Raw genomic sequence first — 17,935 nt, 5'->3', positions numbered from 1 at the left:
TGTTAATTCAATGTTACTGTTGGTACTTGTACAGTTAGAAAATTATAACTGTGTAGTTTTTTTCTAATCCAGTTGTGTCCAGTCTACTTAAATATTAATATAATGACCTGCAAGTACAAAGACCCAAACACTCAAGCAAGAAAACAGTGGTGTTTATTGGTAAATATGCAGTTAATTCATCTTAACATTACTGCTATGACCAGTTATGATTACAGGTGTACTTGAATACCTGAAATTATTTCCCTCTTTGTTTATGTACTTAATTTGGGTCAAGATCGTAATTCTTATTAACTATAAAAGTCAGTTAAAGTGTTAAAAATAATTCATTTCAGCAAGACATTGATTTTTTTTTTAAATACAATTTACGTCTTGAAAAATATATAATGTAAACCACCCGTTCGGCTGGCTAATACTATGTGCAGAGGCCAAATATTGAATTCATCCGGATTCGTTAAGGGGCCCGCCTCGTCAGGGGTGTATGTGTGTTAGTGAGGCGGGGTGATAAGCGCGACGCTCGCTGGTGCTTCCAGCGCGGTATAGCCTCTAAGCACAAGGCTCTGAACTGGCGCGCATTCATCTCGTCGTCACAGGATAACTGTGAAATTTGAGCGGTGACCGTAACATTATATGGCTGAGAAATGAAGATAATGGTGTTATGCAAGCCCCTTAAGTGCTTTCAAGAATCTGTACTGATTGTTTTATGCCTAAAAATTACTCTGAAAACACGCGTTTTAGGCATTTTAACGCTTCTAAAAATACAGTTTAAAAACTTAATCCGAAATTAAAAGTACTTTTCGGTCCTCAGCGAACTCTTAAATGCTATTCGTAAATAGGCCCCACTCGGATATCTTGAGTAGTTTTGAAATCGCGTTGTTTTTCCTGAAGCTCTGCACACTGTATGTGTGCCCAGGTAGGCGGGCCCCTTAAGGGCAAGTGAATTACGCAAGATTGCAAGTACACAGCTGCATACTTGAGTTCAGTCATGGCTTTAGAAGTCTGAACTTTACTCGGTATATTTTTCTTCATATCTACCCTATTACCGTTCCTCAGGATATTGTAAATTTTATATGTAACTATATAATAAAATTATGATGTGTGTTGATTTTGCAAACTTAGTGAAACAAACATTTCAACACCGTAGTTGATATTTTGAATTTTTGTACTTTATTTTACTTCTGATTTTGACACCCAAGATTTACATTCGAGGGGTAGATTCAAGCTCATGTTTGGGATTCAAATTCAAGAATTTGGGTTTGAGAAAATCAGGATTCAACTCTCATCTCTAGTAAAAAGCTAAAACTTCTCAAGGGCCTCATCCCCATATATATATAATATATATAATATATATAATATATATAATAAATTAGAAACATAGTAAATTTTAACTGTTAAGCTTTCTTGAAATGACAACATAAATTATTTAGATATTGTTCGAAATATTCTGTCAGAATAGGTAGTAAAATAATCATTTTAACTTAATCATAATTAATAAGGCTTGCATTTAATGTAGTTCATGCATATCAGTGAAAGGTTATGAAATATAAGTAATTTTTTTTTTCTTGAGTAATGTTGTACTATATAGTTTAACATATTAGTAAATAAATACTTTATGTGCTAATACTCTAAACACTCACACACACACAACTTGCAAACTAGTCCGTATAAGTTGGGCGTCACTTCCGTGTCCTCCGTGGTCCTCTTACCTGACGTGAGGAAACTCGCAAAGGGGGAGATGGGTGTCAATGCTCCTTATACATGGTTGCTACAGGACTAGAAAACCGGGAAAACCGGGAAATGTCAGGAAAATTAAAATGGTCACGGAATTCCGGGAAATGTCAGGGAAAATTCTACAAATTCTGGAAATTTTAAAGTTGCTTATAATTCAAACAAAGCTTTGTTTTGATGCGCTCGTACCGCTACCGAACGACTCCGCTAAAAGGCTGCTGCTTAAGGCACACGGCAACTGCAACTTTTTTTTTTTACTTGGTCTACGATTGTCCGTTGCAATAGTATGTTACAACCACCCACCATAACTTCTGGACAATCCAGGCACTCGTTTGTTCACTAGGCCTTCATTTGTTCGTGTTTTGATCCTTTTTAATTTGCCCTTGAGACTTTGTGTTTTGTTCCGTTCCATGCAGTGAACTACAGAACGGGCATGGCGTCGTTTATCTTTTGAAGGCTATTTTCACGTGGAATAATATGAGTACAAAGCTTATTACGTGAATTTAAAGGCGTTGTTTCAGGTGAAGTTAGTTTTTGATGCGATCATAAGAAAATAAAGTGCATTTTAATAAAGAAGCAATACCAATTCTAATTTTGAAAACTACCAAGCTGATACGAAAACACGTGGCTTTTGAGTGCGGTTATGTTTTTGCATTTTTTCTAACTATTTTTTTTAATTACTTTTTTTTTCAACCGTTATAATCCGTGAGTTCTGTTGCGTGACGCTTACATTGTGTATAAAAAAATATGCATAACTGAACATGTTTTTACCCAGAATCATTAGTTAACATTGTAAGAATGTAAAAGTATTACATGTTGTAATGCTGCTATTGTAATTCTCTAAGTAGGCCCATTATATTGCTAGGTGTGAATTTGTAATAGTTTTTGTATTTGTGTAGTAATATTTTTTTAAGAATTCATAAACAATAATTTTTTAACCTAACCTGAAAATATTAATATGTACTTTTTTTTTAGCTTAGAGATGTCGAAGAAAACTACTTTTAAGGAGAATTGGCTCAAGGAGTCACAGTTTCAGCATATCAAACCCTCTGCTAGAAACATAAATTCTGCGTACTGCACTTTGTGCTACAAAAGTATTCAACTCAACAATAAGGGCCGAAGAGCTCTTACCAGCCACATCGAAGGAAAAAAACACATTCACAATTCTGCCGTCAAAATAACACAATAAAAAAACCTTATTTTACCTCATGTTGAAATTTTTATATTACATTTAATCATATGCACATTAATATTTATGGTATGTACTTCATAAGAAAGTCAGGGAATTTTTCTCTTAAATTTCTGGAAAACAGGGAAAAGTCAGGGAATTCTAAGATTCTATTTCTGTAGCAACCATGTTATAGCTAGTAATAGGAGTTTGTGCAGGCGGTATGCCTCATTGGTTGTGGTGCACTGGTACAGGTGTTCCAGAGATGGGTCATGTTGGTGTCAACACAGGACAAAAGACATCTGTCCTGCCTACAGGGTGCGGGTGCTGGGCATTGGCTTGGGTGAGCCATTGCTGGTGTTGGTTGTTTTAGAGACATTTGTTTCTGCGTCACAGGGATCACACTGCTCTGCTATGGGGATGTCCTGGTGGGCAGACTCTTGAAGATCTTAGCCATCACCGGGTTGCTCAATGCCACGACCTCATCTGCACCGGTGCTACTTCCTGTTTCTATTCTGAATGGCAAGGGTGGGGGTACTTTATTATCCGGGTGTTCTTCACCCCTCTTGGTCTACTGTAAGGCATGAAGTAGTGGGGTGAGAGTAAGTGAGAGGCAGGAATTGAAATAGGAAAGTTGCCAACAGATATTCGAACGTATGTAAGCATTTTCTGGGAGTAGTCCGTGCACTGCCAGCCATCTGCGGGCGCTAAAATCTCTCTCTCGTGAATTGAGATGGGGTGCAGAAAGCACTAATGTCCCAATTTACCTCTACAGATCTAACATGGTGAGGTAACAAATTTATCTCAACTGTAGCCCAGGATGATGCGCAAGGTGCCTATGTCATTGGGTACTGAAGGTGGTGGCTGGATGCTGTAGGTCTTTGGGTATGAGCAGAGGGAAACGCTAGGGACTGTTTGGACTGAATAGTGGCTGCTAATTGACTTCCATTTTTTGGCCAGGAGGTGGATGGAAGGGTCATTGAGTGGGGACGGTCAGAGCATTTCATGAGCTTTGAAAGGTAGAGAGGGGTGGTGGTGGCTTTTGTAAGTGCGATGATCTGCTGGCCTTTAGGTCTTGGCTGTATTTTGCACGCATAATTGGTGGCCAGGCAAGAAAAGTGGTGTTGGTGTCCTTTGATTAGGACGTATGCATGTGACACGTTATGCCAAAAGTTTTTTATTTATGCATAACATGTGGTGTTTTTGAATTGTGGACTTAAAATCCAAGCCCACAAACTGATTTAATAATCATTTACTTTTCCCTTCTTGTGTTGACTTAGGTGATTTTTTTTTAATGCAACTCATATAGAAATTAATTAGACTTGTAGTAGGTATAAATACCTTTCAAACGGTATAATTCAAATGTTATTACCATATTAGAATTTTTGTACATGTAAAAGTGAAGCATATTTTGAAATTTTTGTTTTAGGAGTGAACAGTATCGTGACAACATGGGGCCTTCAATTATGTCCTCGTGCGGGGCAACCCTCCAGCTCGATGGCTTACCTCCTTTCAAGAAAATCCGACTTGGAGAAGTCAAACCTGAAATTCAGCAACCTCTGCGAATTGATACAAGGGTAAGACACAAGTTTTTTTATTTTACACAATTTGGGCAGCTTAAGATTTAAATTTAAATTGCTCGACTGCTACCAGGAAAAATATTTAGGCCATCATTTATTTTTATTATGGGTATGATTTTTATTTACTCTGCTGGCATTTTAAGTGGGCATTTTTTACAGGTTAGAATTTCACATAAAAGTTGTTGTGAATAAGTTTACACACTAGTTGAGATTGTTAAAATCTGGTTACAATTACAAAACTGCAAAATTTTTGAATCGCACCACTATGTTCTTGGACCCTCAAATATGTGTGCTAGAAGTACCAGCTATCATGGCATAAGGTTAACAATTTTAGACCACCAAGTGAACTACAATGCACTACGTAAAAATTAATGTTTCGATGTGTAGTTTCACTTTTGCTGTGAGGTTCTATCATCATTCATGTAAAAGTTATACATGTGAAATCAGGTGAAACATTAAAAAATTACTGTATAATAATTGAAATAAATTTTTACTAGTGTGAAATCCTAGCAATAAATTCTTGTTTTAGAATTATTAAACAATGAAAGTATTTTTTGTCATAACCAAAACGTTTGTGAAAAGAAGCCATATGAGGCTCATTACTGGAAAATAATGTTGTCTCTCTCACAATGTGTCATAAAGCTTTGCATTTTTGATAAAAAATTTAAATAACGTTGTGAAGTTTCTGCTCACATTTATCATTGTATGAGGTTTTTGCACTTGCAATTTTGGTTTTATGAAATTATTCTTCACACAAGAAAATTTTGACTAAATTGGGATGGTTTGTTCTCAATATTTAATTATAACAGAATTGAAATCGATATAATTTTTTCTTGAAATGATTTTTCCTTTAAAATAGGTTGTTATGCATTCTTACTGAACATAAAGTACATTTATACAAACAATAAGTATTTATGTAAAATTTTCAATCCATTTACCCTCTGGAGTCTGTACTTAAGTTCAGATACTAAAAATAAGCAATCCAGGAAAACAAGAAAGAAAGCACATAACTGCTGCAAAGGCAGTTCACATATTCTTTATATGTTGTAAGATGTAAAAATGAAATATGGTGCCATTTCTTAAGCATCAGGCTCTTAAAAGGCTGTGCAAAGGTTGTGTGATAATTACACAAAAAAATAACATCTTATTCATCCAAATATTGGAAAACATGTTTTTTGTTAGGTACTAAGTAGCTGTGATTTTGCTGTCACATGTGGGGCATGACTACTGTCATCATGACCACAGAAAAATGCAATTTGTACATGGACCTACTATTTTTATTATAAATAGTGTTAAAAGTGAGACTAGAAATGCCAAACATTGAACACTGAACTATTATGGGTGGTCTGGAATTTTGCATTAACTTAATGACACGATTTTTGTGTATTTTACTGCATGTATAAATGTGAATATTGATGGGGTGCCCTGGAGGTTGGCAGTACTGAGTAGAGCTGTACCAATTAACAAAATTTTTCCTATATGCAGATATGTCGATGTGCCGATATAACTGTTGCTGATGCACCGATTCCAAACCAATACAGGAGAAAACAAATTTGTTAAAATTTTTTTTAATAAATTTACTAAATTACCAAAAAAAACTCATTCTAAAAAATGCATGCAATGCAAATGCATATGTGTTTTAGTTTATAAAAAGAACATAATCTAATTTTTTTTTAATTTATATTTTTAGCTTGTTTTCATTTGTTTTTTGACCATCCATTAGTTGCTTATTGAAACATAAACTTACTAATGGAAGCTGGAAAATTTAATTATTTAATACATTATTATGTAAAATAAGATTGTGTAATAATAGGTAACTATGAAATATATTGATTCACAAAATATATAGTTTAAAAAAATGAATTTAAAATGTGCAGAATTGCAAGACTTTGTACACCTTTACATTTCAAGAACAGCAATTCCAAAACCATCTTATAGCATGCGTCTGCAAAAATTTACGGTACCAAACATTTATAAGGGAACGTGTTTCATGTGGTTGCTTTGCATTGGAAACAGTAAAAGTAATTTACATTATGTGAAGTCCTATGTTATTAATTTCTTATTTTTTTATTTACTTCTAAAAACTTTATGTAAGTTAATTAAAAAATGTCTCAGTCATGATATTACGAACATTTCTTTGCAGTTCAAGCAGTTGGTTTTTTTCCGTTATTTGTAGTGGTAGCCATGCTCTAAGTTTTAGTTCATATCTAACTATCGTGCTGGTGGTATATTTATTTATGATGTATTAGATTCAAAAACGTTAAAACATAGGATGTTTAATTTTGATAAGTATGACTGGCACACGTAGCTAAGAAATGATGAGTGTTCAAAGTATGTAGTAGTATGAAAAGTGAAAAGGGTACTGGTGAATATTTAGGTTATAACTTTCATTTTTCAATTATATTGGACGAAAATTACAAGTGTATTGTGAATCTGAAGAAACGCAGATTCAACTAAATATCGGCAAAATCGGCTTCTGCCAATTTGTATCGGCACAGCTATAGTAGAGTGAAACCTCATACAATATTGGTTAATCCAAAATCCTCGTTATTACAAACCTGTTTAATTAAATCCTTGGCAACTTGAATAGGATTTTCAATGTTTGTTTGTATATTACAAAATACAGGATATGTAATTTTAAGTTCCATTGTGGGCAAAACGAGTTTCGCATATATTTAATATTTGATAATACAAAGCATTAAAGTGAAACTCCTTATTTGCGTTACATTTCCCCCAATTAACATTTTTTTAGGTCCCAATCACTTGTTATTAAATGCAATCAATGCAATACTTCCCCTCAAATTACACCGCAAAAGTGACTTTTCTTCCCTCTATTCATATCTCATTTATTACGTAAAAACCTGGTTTTTATTTACATAAAACTCATTTAAGACTTTCTCACACAATACTATTTCCCATAAAATGTGATCAAATGTTTCAACCCTTCCATTTTCTCCATAAGATGTACAATGTACGTTATAAGTTGAATCTATTTTTTTTATCTGGAAATTACAGTTTATTTATTTAATAACAGGAATACGAAGCTGTCCGATGTGAAAATTATCTTTTAGACTTGTTTTCAATTATCTGTTTAATTTCTGCAGTGGAGCGCTGGTTGGCATCATGTTTGGTTAGGTTGATGCCAGTATAAAGTGCGCGAATGTAGTTGAGTATTCATATCAATAGCTCGCAGATTGCATTCAGCACACGGACTTTGTCTCTTGCCAAGTGAACCAATTATAATGGATATATTATAAAGTATATTATTCACATTGTTTCTCTAATTAATATTGCTGCTATTATTCATCCATTATTTCTGATTGATGAATAAGCTATAATTTTACGAATTGAGGTTTGATTTAATTTAACGACCCCCACTCTTGTGGTTAGTGTGTACTACAACGATAGTTATCGGTACGCTACGTTAGTTCTGTCACATTTGGATCACAGTTTTTGTTGTCATTTTGTTTTAAGTTGATACAATAATTTTTGTTTCATAATATTTATGTACTAGTTTTAGATTGTCAACAAAAATTGAGATTAAACGCCAAAGTTGAGTATTTGTTTGATGTTGAACTAAGAGTTTTCCCTCAATTTACACTTTACTGCAATACTGACACTGAAACAATCAAAGCCTTTGACCAGTTTTGTGGATTTGTCCAAAGTGTGTTTGAAAATAATGAGAAGCATACCAAATAGTTGATTTTTTTTACCTAAATTTTCTCAGTGATCTATTAGATTTGTAATAAGTTGTAGAAATAAACTGTTCAAAATTGTAAATAATTTTGTGATAGCTTTTACGTAAGCCAACCATGTTTTTACTGAAGAGAATGCTCTTATACAGGTTTGTAGTACATAGTACTATAAGAATGCACATATTTTCCTTTTGTTTTGACATTATGTACAAATTATATATGTGCAACGTGGAGAATTATGGTTATTACAAACCTAGTTATTACAAAGTGGGTAAATTTCCATCCACTCAGGTTTGTAGCAATGAGGTTTCACTGTAGTATCTGTGGTGAAGCTGCTGATCCACCTCTGCACTAGTTGGCAGCAACTGCTGGTTTCTAATGGCCTGTAGGTGCATTAATTTTCCTTTCATTCCTTCATAGTTAGTTTTTGCATCCACCTAATATACAATTATATATGTCATGGCATGCTATACCTCAGGTTATACTAACACCGCCATACCTCACACAACCGTGGTCAACTTGAACTTAAGGGAGTTTTCAAAGCATTTGATGCAATCATTTGTATTCGAGGTATTTTCCAGGATATTTTGATGTGTTCATTTTTTAATTTTACTGTGTGTTCGCTGGGTCTGTTTGTATCAGGTGCTTCCACTTATTGTGCATGTCGGAGGTCGGAGAGACTAGAATCTGTTTTTTTTTTTTTTAAAAAAAGCAATAATTTTTAAATTTAACATAAGAGCTTTGTTACTTTTAAAAGTTTGTATTTTGTTTGCTGGGGTTTTCAGCAAAAAATGTCTGGTGCTGCTTTTCAATGAGCACCCTCACAACCATTTGCTTTCGCTTCTTGCCCCACTAAGTATTGTCACTGATGAAGTTGGATATAGTGTTTGTAGTGTTTGTCAAGAATAAAGTTTCTAATGAAATTAGAAATTGACCATATAAAATTGTGGTGTTTGTATGTAATAAGCATCCCTTATTCCAAATTGAGAAAACTCCTTTTTACTATCTATCTTTATTATGAAATACTACTTTACATAGCATGTGGAAATGTGAAACTGAATGTTTTTGTAACCTTCATTTTGCACCAGCAGCTGATGTTAGTGCAACATAGCACATAGTTTTTGAAGTTTTGCTAATATGGAATTGTGGCAGTGTATTTTAGTAGATTTATGTGGTTTTATATCTTTATGTCTATGCACTTGAGTTTAAACATTTTTGTTAAGTAATGGTTTTTCTTTTCAGGAGCAACCAGCCTACAATCCAAAAGTCGAGAATATATCTCCAACATTACCTCCTGATGCTACCCAGGATGATGCAGCATTTCGTTCAACCAAAGATGACCTTCTGCAGCAAATTACAAAAGTTGATAGAGAAATTACAAAAACTGAAACTCAGATCACTAATCTTAAAAAGAAAAAGGTATATGAGAGTATTAATTTTGACTTTTTTTTTGTTTTTGCAATTTTATCATTATGTAATAGAATACAGTAAACTCCTGACTATCTGCATTAATGTGTTATGTCATTAATAATTCAAAAGCGTAGATAATCCTTTACGATACGGCTGGGGTTCCCAACATTTTAGCAACTGCTTACTACTTGACAGTTTTAGAAATGTTGGTGTACCAATAGGCACTAGGCCTACTAAATCTCTAAGTTTTAGATACTAATATATAAGCTATGGTTATTTTTTAAATTTAGGAAAAATAAAATGTAAATTGCAGAATGACAGTTTTATTTTAACACACAACTGTAAAAAAAAAAATACAATTATAGACATTAATTCAAATTGAGTCCAAAATTCAAGATTTATAAAAAACAGCTATTTTTAGTGGGAAACGTGTTGCTGTTTGTCTGTTATCAAACTTTCAATATCAGGGTCAATGGAACTTAACTTGACAGTATTTGATTGTGTACCACCTGCAACGTTGCCATGTACCACTAGTGGTACGCGTACCACTGGTTAGGAAACCCTGGGATAGGGCATGGTCGAAGATCCAGAGCAAGCGAGGGGGGGGGGCGGGGTTGGCTTGAGCCCCCTGGAATGAATAAGCCCCTCACTGAGGGGGCCTGCTTGCAATTGCAAAAGCATGACTGTGAAACAGGTTTGATGTCAAAACTATGTTTTATGGAAAACTTTCTGTATACTTTTAAGTATTCTGCTTAATGCATGCATATAGTCCAAAATATGGGAAGTATATAACATATAAGCTAGCACACTATCCAGAGATAACTTGTGTTTAATCTCACCCGTAAAACTCTCAGGCAGCGCCCTCTCCCCCCTCCCGCAAATTTCCCCCCTGCAAATTTCCGTGGGCCCCCCTCCTACACTTGCAAACATGATGTATTTAGAGGCTTCTTATGAAAGTTACCCTTTTTTTTACTAAACATAAATTTATTGCAATTTTGGATATCTTCCAAATTAATAGATATGCCTACTTTAGAAGGGAACATACTTCATCATGTCACCAAAAGAAAGCCAAACAGTGTCACATGACAAACATTTAGTGAGTGGCAAGCACAAATTCTATTTTTTAGTAGTTTGTTGCAAAAAGATATTGAATTATTTCATTGTCAAAAGCAAGCCTTTGAATGCTGTTAGGCTTTTTTTTCTCCAGTCCGAAAACTGAACTGAACTAACAACCGAACTTCACATTTGTAAGTACATAACAAATCATTTGCAGCAATTGCATTATTTTTTCTTATGTTAATGTGTTCCTTGAACTGGAAACTTAGCAACCAAACTCAGAACATAACTAAAATTGTTTTAGTTTGTCACTAAAGTTTTAAGTTTTCTGCTAGAATCCTTTTTAGAAAAATATCAGTCCAAATGGTTTTTCTGTGTTTTGAGTTCAGTTAAGACATGTTTTCCCACTACCATATTTGTATAAATAGTTTTTTTTTTTTTGGGATTAATCTCATATTGTTCCAGTGGGTATGAGTGAAATGCTAGTTCATGGCAAGTGAAGGGAAAGCATAATATATATTTTTATATTTTGTATCACACAACAGATGTGTGTGTGTGTGTGTGTGTGTGTAGCACAAATACCATTAAAACCACTATTGTTACAAAACTTTGTACAGGGTATTTCCAATAAAACAATTGGAAGCTTAGAAAGGTGATAATTTTTTCTGTTTATCATGAGTATACAGTAAAACTAATTTAAGATGTTCCCGCATAATACGTTTTCCTGTTCATAATGTTTCAATAATTATTCCCTTGAGCACTTCCATATATCCCAATGTTAATTTTCCATTTAAAAGGTGTGTGTTTATAGATGATTCCCGCATATAACGTTCATCATTTAAAGAAAAAAATAATGTAATAAAGTTTAAACTGTATTTATCATTAAACTATTAAACAATTGTTTCAAAACAACAAAAAACATGAGCGTCAAAACCTTTGTTGTACTCCACACTCTGTTACCTTATGTTTTTCGACCAATCATCTGCTTGCATTTGTATCAACTTTGTTCCATCTGTACATTTCCCTCATTTGAGGCATAACGTCTGACGATAACAACACAAACCACATGCTATTCGTTGACTTGTTTGTGTGACATGTGACGCAACTGGTACAGCAATTTGAGGAACTAATCACAGTTTCATTGTTTTGCACTGTAGTAAAAAAATTTGTATGGTGGACAGTATGATGAACATTTTAATTTTCTTATCCTTTTATGATTCCCGTTTTTGGCCAGATTTATACAGAATTTACCCGTAAATTGTGTACAATTTTTTGTAAAACGTTTGTTGAAAAATGGTACGAGGTTTATTCAAAACTTGACAACGCCGCATGGAAACTCTGCATAGTGCACAGGTTCCTTCAAGTTCCAAGGTTGGTTGACCTGCTAAGCTTAAAGGAATGAGGAGATCTTGCATGTTTGTGTTTTTAATTTTGTTTTGTTGTAAGAAGACGTTGCAATGATTGCTGAAGGTTTGCAGTACCGATGATCTATGCCTGCTGAAAAAACTGAAAATTAATAAAAAAGTTCAGGATATGAAAACTTGTGCCGTAGGTTATATAAAGCATTGTCACGGAAAATCGTATAGGTACATCGCACACCGAGAATAATAGGGCCACATCTCAAAAAAACTAAATTTTACAGGAGAGTGAATAATTGAAAGTTTATTCTTAGCCTCAGCAATCAGGAAGTGCATAATGTCGGCACTGTTTCTATGGCACAAGTAAAAATATGGCCATGTTGTATTCCAACCCACCCTCAGCTGTATGAATAATAAGGCCGCATGTCAACATGTGGCTGTATTATTCTGATTTCTGTTTTACAGATTTAAAATGTAATAAGGACATATCTCATCTCAGGTGAATATTTATTGTACTACATATATGGCCTTGTTATACCAAATAGATATAGCCATAGACATTACAAATATACAAAAATATAAAAAAAAATTTTTTTTTGAGATGTGGCCCTATTATTCTCGGTGTACGACATGATTGGAAGGGGGGATAAAGTGGTTTTTGAGTGGTAGTGTTATTGCAATAAAAAGTTGTTTTAAAAAGTGAGAATTCTTTGATTGTGCTTCCCAAGCAATTTTCTAATATATTTTGTTTGTAATCATTCTAACATGGCATTGATTTCGGTCGCCTGTGACTGAGATGTTTATGGTGCTTCACTGCTGTGAACAAAACAGCTGCAGATGGTAGTCCTATATTCATGATGTTTTTTTTATCCTATCACGGTAAACCTGTCGTTAATCACTGTTAATCAATAAATAAAATTTTTCTACCTGGTATATTTAGAAATAAGTATAAATGACAAAGAATTTTACTGAAAATATTTATAAATTTGGTAATACTCTTGAAGCAAAATTAATGAATGCTGCCAAAATATGACTGCAGAGGTTAACACACGGGTACCAAGAATGGTAACTGTCCTGAACTTAGCTCTAATCACTGTATCTATTTAGCCTCTGGGTGCATCATGTACAGAAAGCTTGGGACTTAAAGTGATTCCATGCAACTAAGGCAAATTCCATCCGGTTTTTATTTTTTACATCAAAATGTGCAGTGATGCTGATAGAGCTGATACAAATTGGCCTTACTACAGGTGACTACTACCATTTAAAAAAATAAAATTCAAGAGGCAACCACTGTACAGGTTGCACTAAAGCCTCTGAGAGGCCTCCAATGTGTGGTTTTAATGGTATATGTCACAAAAATTAATTTTTACCACCCACTTTGGCTATTGGTAATGACAGAGTTAATACATAAGGGCCTTCCTACAGAGTCTTCTATTAATAAAAAATAAAAATTGGAGAGGCAACCACTGTACAGGTTGCACCAGGGCCTCTGAGGGCTTTCAATGTGTGGTTTTCATGGTAACTTCTAATTCATAAATTTAAATAATTACTTAAGTCTATAATAAACATTTAAAAGTTAGATGTTTTCTTCTAAACAACAAATGTTTATAGTAATGGAATCCCCACATACAGCACAATTTTAAAAGAGAAAGCTGAACAAATAGTGCATAACCTAAGTATGTTATTTGAGTGATTTTTTTTATGTTGCACCTGATCTCTACTATTTTCCTTTTAAGAAGTTTTCCATGTTAATAAGTTTTTAACATCCAGTCCCTTGAAAAAAATTTTAACAGGGTTTTACTGTATTTAATATTATCAGCTTATTCATCCACGGAAATTAAATGATTGATATTCAATTCTAATTCATTTTCATCCCTTCTATAAATTTTGTCTAAACTGCAGAGCAGATTTTTTTAACCTCAGTTCCACCATTTAGTGAAAAAGAAAAATTTTTCAGGTAAATTCAGTGTAGTTTTAAGTTTCTTAAAATGTGAATTCATTTATAAAGCTAGTTCAGTTTTCAGGGTAGAGGAAAGCAAGCTTTTAAACATGTTTTTAAACTGACAATATATGACCATTAGTTTCATTTTTAACAACTTCTTGAGTGAAAGAAAACCCACAACAAGAATTAAAGTGTGTTGAATTATTTGAATGCAGAATAATGTTTTTTTGGTTGGGCTTGAGCAATTTATTTTTTTGTTCTAATTACTAAACTTTCACCCCTTTTATCATAAGGTTTCATGTTAATGTGTACTAGGGCTTCAGCTCTAAAATATATATTTTTAAATTAATGAATGCATGATTTTATAATTGCATTATACTTTGTCTTATTTGTATTACAAAATTGAGGTAGTGGGTTTCTCATGGTTATAGTCTTTTAAATTTTTCCTTCTTATACTACATATGTATATGGTTATGATTTTGTTTGTTTCTGTGAAATTGGAACTAGTAAGTTCTCTGGAAACAAAACTAAATTTACTTTAAAAAGTTATATTTCTTTCCAGTGTGTGGCTCAGTAAGGCTCATTTCAGTTTACTATTGCCAGAATCCATAACTGAATCCACTATTGACTGAGTTAAGAGTAAATAACCACTATACAGTGGCAAGATTATATGTTGAAGGGCGATGAAACCGAAATTGAAGGCAATGCACTGCTTAACACGGAAAAGGAAGGCAAAATACTAAATGCTATGAAATTCACCCAAATCACCGTATTTTGTCTATTAAAATGTAAAATTCAATTTATAAATCTTTTTTAGGCTTTTATTTAAAAAATACAAATAACTATGTACTATGTACAAAATATAATTTAGTTATTATGTATGTTTTTTTAGTATAATGAAAAAAAAAGAAAAAAGAGAAATACTAAATGTTCTAAAGTAAAATTAATTAAAATAGAAAACTTAGACATTGCAAATGAAATGTTTAGCTGTACTTTATATTTTATTTGGTATATTATTTTCCCCTGTTTTAAGGAACATTACAGAAGAATATTAAATGTTTTAGTTACAGGTTTTTGTTTACACTCATAAAATTATTTTATGTAAATATTTTAAGTTTTTTTACCACAAATTGTTGAAGCACTATTTTTATGATTTTTTTTTATAACACCAATTTATGTATAGTAAAATGACATAATCATGTTTAGACTGTATTATTTTGACTGTACTGACTTTTCTCGTGCATACCACAGAGACTGACAGTTGGGATGCATATTCGCTCCAAGTAATAAACAGAAGATTAATGCCTGAACACAGTACACTACTGTATTACATATATACCAACAACTGCAGGGATTCTTGATGGCAGTTGATTGCTAACATGTTACTCAAATGTAGTGAGAGTCTTGATATGACTCATATTTATGATCACAGATTCAGTGGCACAGTGGTTCAGAACTCGCTATAATCTTGGAACTTTGTTTCCGTAAGACTGTGTGCATAATTGTGCAACATAAAATCCATGTCTTTGTTAAAGTTCCTTTTGTATTTTTAGATTTATTCAGCTAAAAAAAAAATTAGCTCAAAAATAGTACAATTAATATGTATTTAGCCTAAATAACTACGATATAATGATGGAATATAATTTTAAAAAACAGCATTACCTCACTTATTCTGGTGTTTACTGAACCATTTTTTTAGCAATGTCCATACATCTTTAAATGACAAATTTGACCATTTGTATAGTTAAGTGTGGTCTATCGAAAAGTCTTGACAAGTTTTCTTCATGTGGGGTAATGTGATGAATTATAATTCTGTGTTTTCTCTTATCTTAATGGCCTTAAAATTGAAACACTTTGTTAGTACTAACAATAAGCTAGTATAATTTGGTTCCATTAAGGGTCTTGAACAGTATACTGTGCTTGTGGTTAGTAGGCTCTTATTGGCTGTACATTTGCTTGTAAAGTTACAATCAGATAGCAATTGTGGCTTGTAGTTGGCTGATATATAAAGTGGCCATGGTACACAACTAGAATTGTGTTATCATCACTGATAGACGGTGAAAACTGTGTTGCAGTGTTGGTTTCCACAAAGTTCATTTCGTTTCATTTCAGTACTGTACATGCTTGAAAACAAGACACATTTTGTAATGTTTTAGTGTTTATATGGGGTTTACTTTCTATGTTTTTCTGGTGGAGTGAAATTTTTTAGAGGATTTTTAATATATTGACCATCAATAATTTTATAGACTTTTATCATGATAACTATGGGGGCAATTTGATGATGGCTGCATAATACAAATGGTAAAGTGTAAGAATCTTAGGTTATGTTTAGTGTTTTTTTATGTTAATGTAACAGAAATTTTATTTGTATTTAGTTAGAAAAGTTCTGAGAATTGACTTGACTTTGTTTTTAAGTATACTTGTGCATACCCTGTTATTCAAGCTGGTTATATAGCAAATAAAATGTAAGTTTGTAGTATTCAGTGTATCATAATGCAATGTAAATGGTATTAATTTAGCTAAAATTTGTAAAGTATTATCTCCATAGGAAGATGCTTAATGGATACAAATACTTATTTTTGTTGTTGTTTTCAGCAAGAGTTGGAGAAGACTGCACAAACACCAGAAGTCAAGAAAGAGGAAGAGGAAATAGCACAGCCAAAACATCAAAGTGAAGCACAAAAAATATATGCAGAAAATAGGGTGGGTAACATTTTCCATTAATTTTAATTAAATTAGTATGGTAGTTTTGTAGGTTAAACAAAATATGTCTTCACATGACTATGAAATCATTTTAATTTAATGAGTGTTTATTTTGAAAGGGTTCAATATGGTTTTTAATTTTATTTGCAGAGAATGATATATGTAACTTATTTTTCTATATTTTTTTTTCCAGAAGTGAGATTATGAATGAAATAATTTATGTAAAAAAAATTGGTACCTTTTTTAGAAGAAAACATATATTTTTAAGGTTATTTAGGTTTAATACTAAAAAAAAATGTGACTGATTTTATTGATTATTGTGCCCAATATTCTCAATTTGATTGATTTTTGCAGTCATTCCAATAAGTTTTATTTAACATGTGCATAAACTTTATAGTTTGATTTGCAGTTTTTTTTGGGCCAGTTTACAAGCTTTCTTAATGTGTTTTGTATGAAGAGAAAAAATAGTGGATGAATATATTTGACTCTTTAGACCTTCCAAAAGATGATATTCTTAAGTTTGTGAAATAAGAACACATTGCTTTCATTTAAATATAATAATATTTTGTGTTCAGAGTAGAACTGATTCATAATGTTACTGGTGAAATAATTTTTTTCTAGCCACTACTTCACATAGTTACAACATAAATTAAAACACATAGTAAAGTAAATCATTTAGTTAAACAATAAAACTATTCCCGGACACACAACCTTTCATCATATGACAAAAGTATTTTTCATTTACTAAGATAAGTAATGCCATTTTAAAATAAAAATGTGAAAGACCAGAGTTTTCACTTAATAAAAAATTATATATATATATATATATATATATATATATATATATATATATATATATAAAATTATCTTATTATCAAAAAGCATTCCTGTGAAGTTTCAGCACAAAAGTTTACTGTTGATACTAAAAAAAAAGTTTTTTAAATTTGTCTTGATTTTAGGAACTTTTGGTATATATGAATATCTCTTCTTTGTATGTAGAGCACCATTTTATTAAACAGCCTTTCCAATGCCATGTACATGTCTATAGGATCCCAGCCATGTATATCTGAGGTAGCTTGTTGAGTGAATTATTTAATGTTCTCCAGCATGAAAGAGTACTTTACCAATCTCACAAATTAGTTATTTAAGGTAGTTGGAAAGTTATTAAGCAGAGACAGAAATTATGCACTTAACTTAGCTTTGTTAATTCTTCAAGTTATGTTTGCATACAAATGTTGTGATATTCTATTTTCAGTGTCTGGTCCAATCCGTGAAATTGTATGTGTTCCTCCAAGAAT

General features: G+C 32.6%; 1 protein-coding gene across 6 annotated transcripts in view; it reads left to right on the top strand.

The window, feature by feature from the left end:
- The window catches only part of LOC134529436 (nuclear receptor corepressor 2), a 407,697-nt gene that overhangs the window by 107,641 nt on the left and 282,121 nt on the right, over positions 1-17,935 (top strand). For all 6 annotated transcript variants that reach the window (XM_063363527.1, XM_063363531.1, XM_063363526.1 and 3 more), the window contains 3 exons: positions 4,323-4,470; positions 9,411-9,587; positions 16,530-16,637. In XM_063363527.1, coding sequence (XP_063219597.1) covers positions 4,323-4,470; positions 9,411-9,587; positions 16,530-16,637 — 433 coding nt within the window. The remainder of the gene's footprint in view (positions 1-4,322; positions 4,471-9,410; positions 9,588-16,529; positions 16,638-17,935) is intronic.

Source organism: Bacillus rossius, chromosome 2 (assembly GCF_032445375.1).
Source record: "Bacillus rossius redtenbacheri isolate Brsri chromosome 2, Brsri_v3, whole genome shotgun sequence".
In the NCBI taxonomy this organism is placed as follows: domain Eukaryota; kingdom Metazoa; phylum Arthropoda; class Insecta; order Phasmatodea; family Bacillidae; genus Bacillus; species Bacillus rossius.
This window is presented reverse-complemented; position numbering and strand designations above follow the sequence as displayed.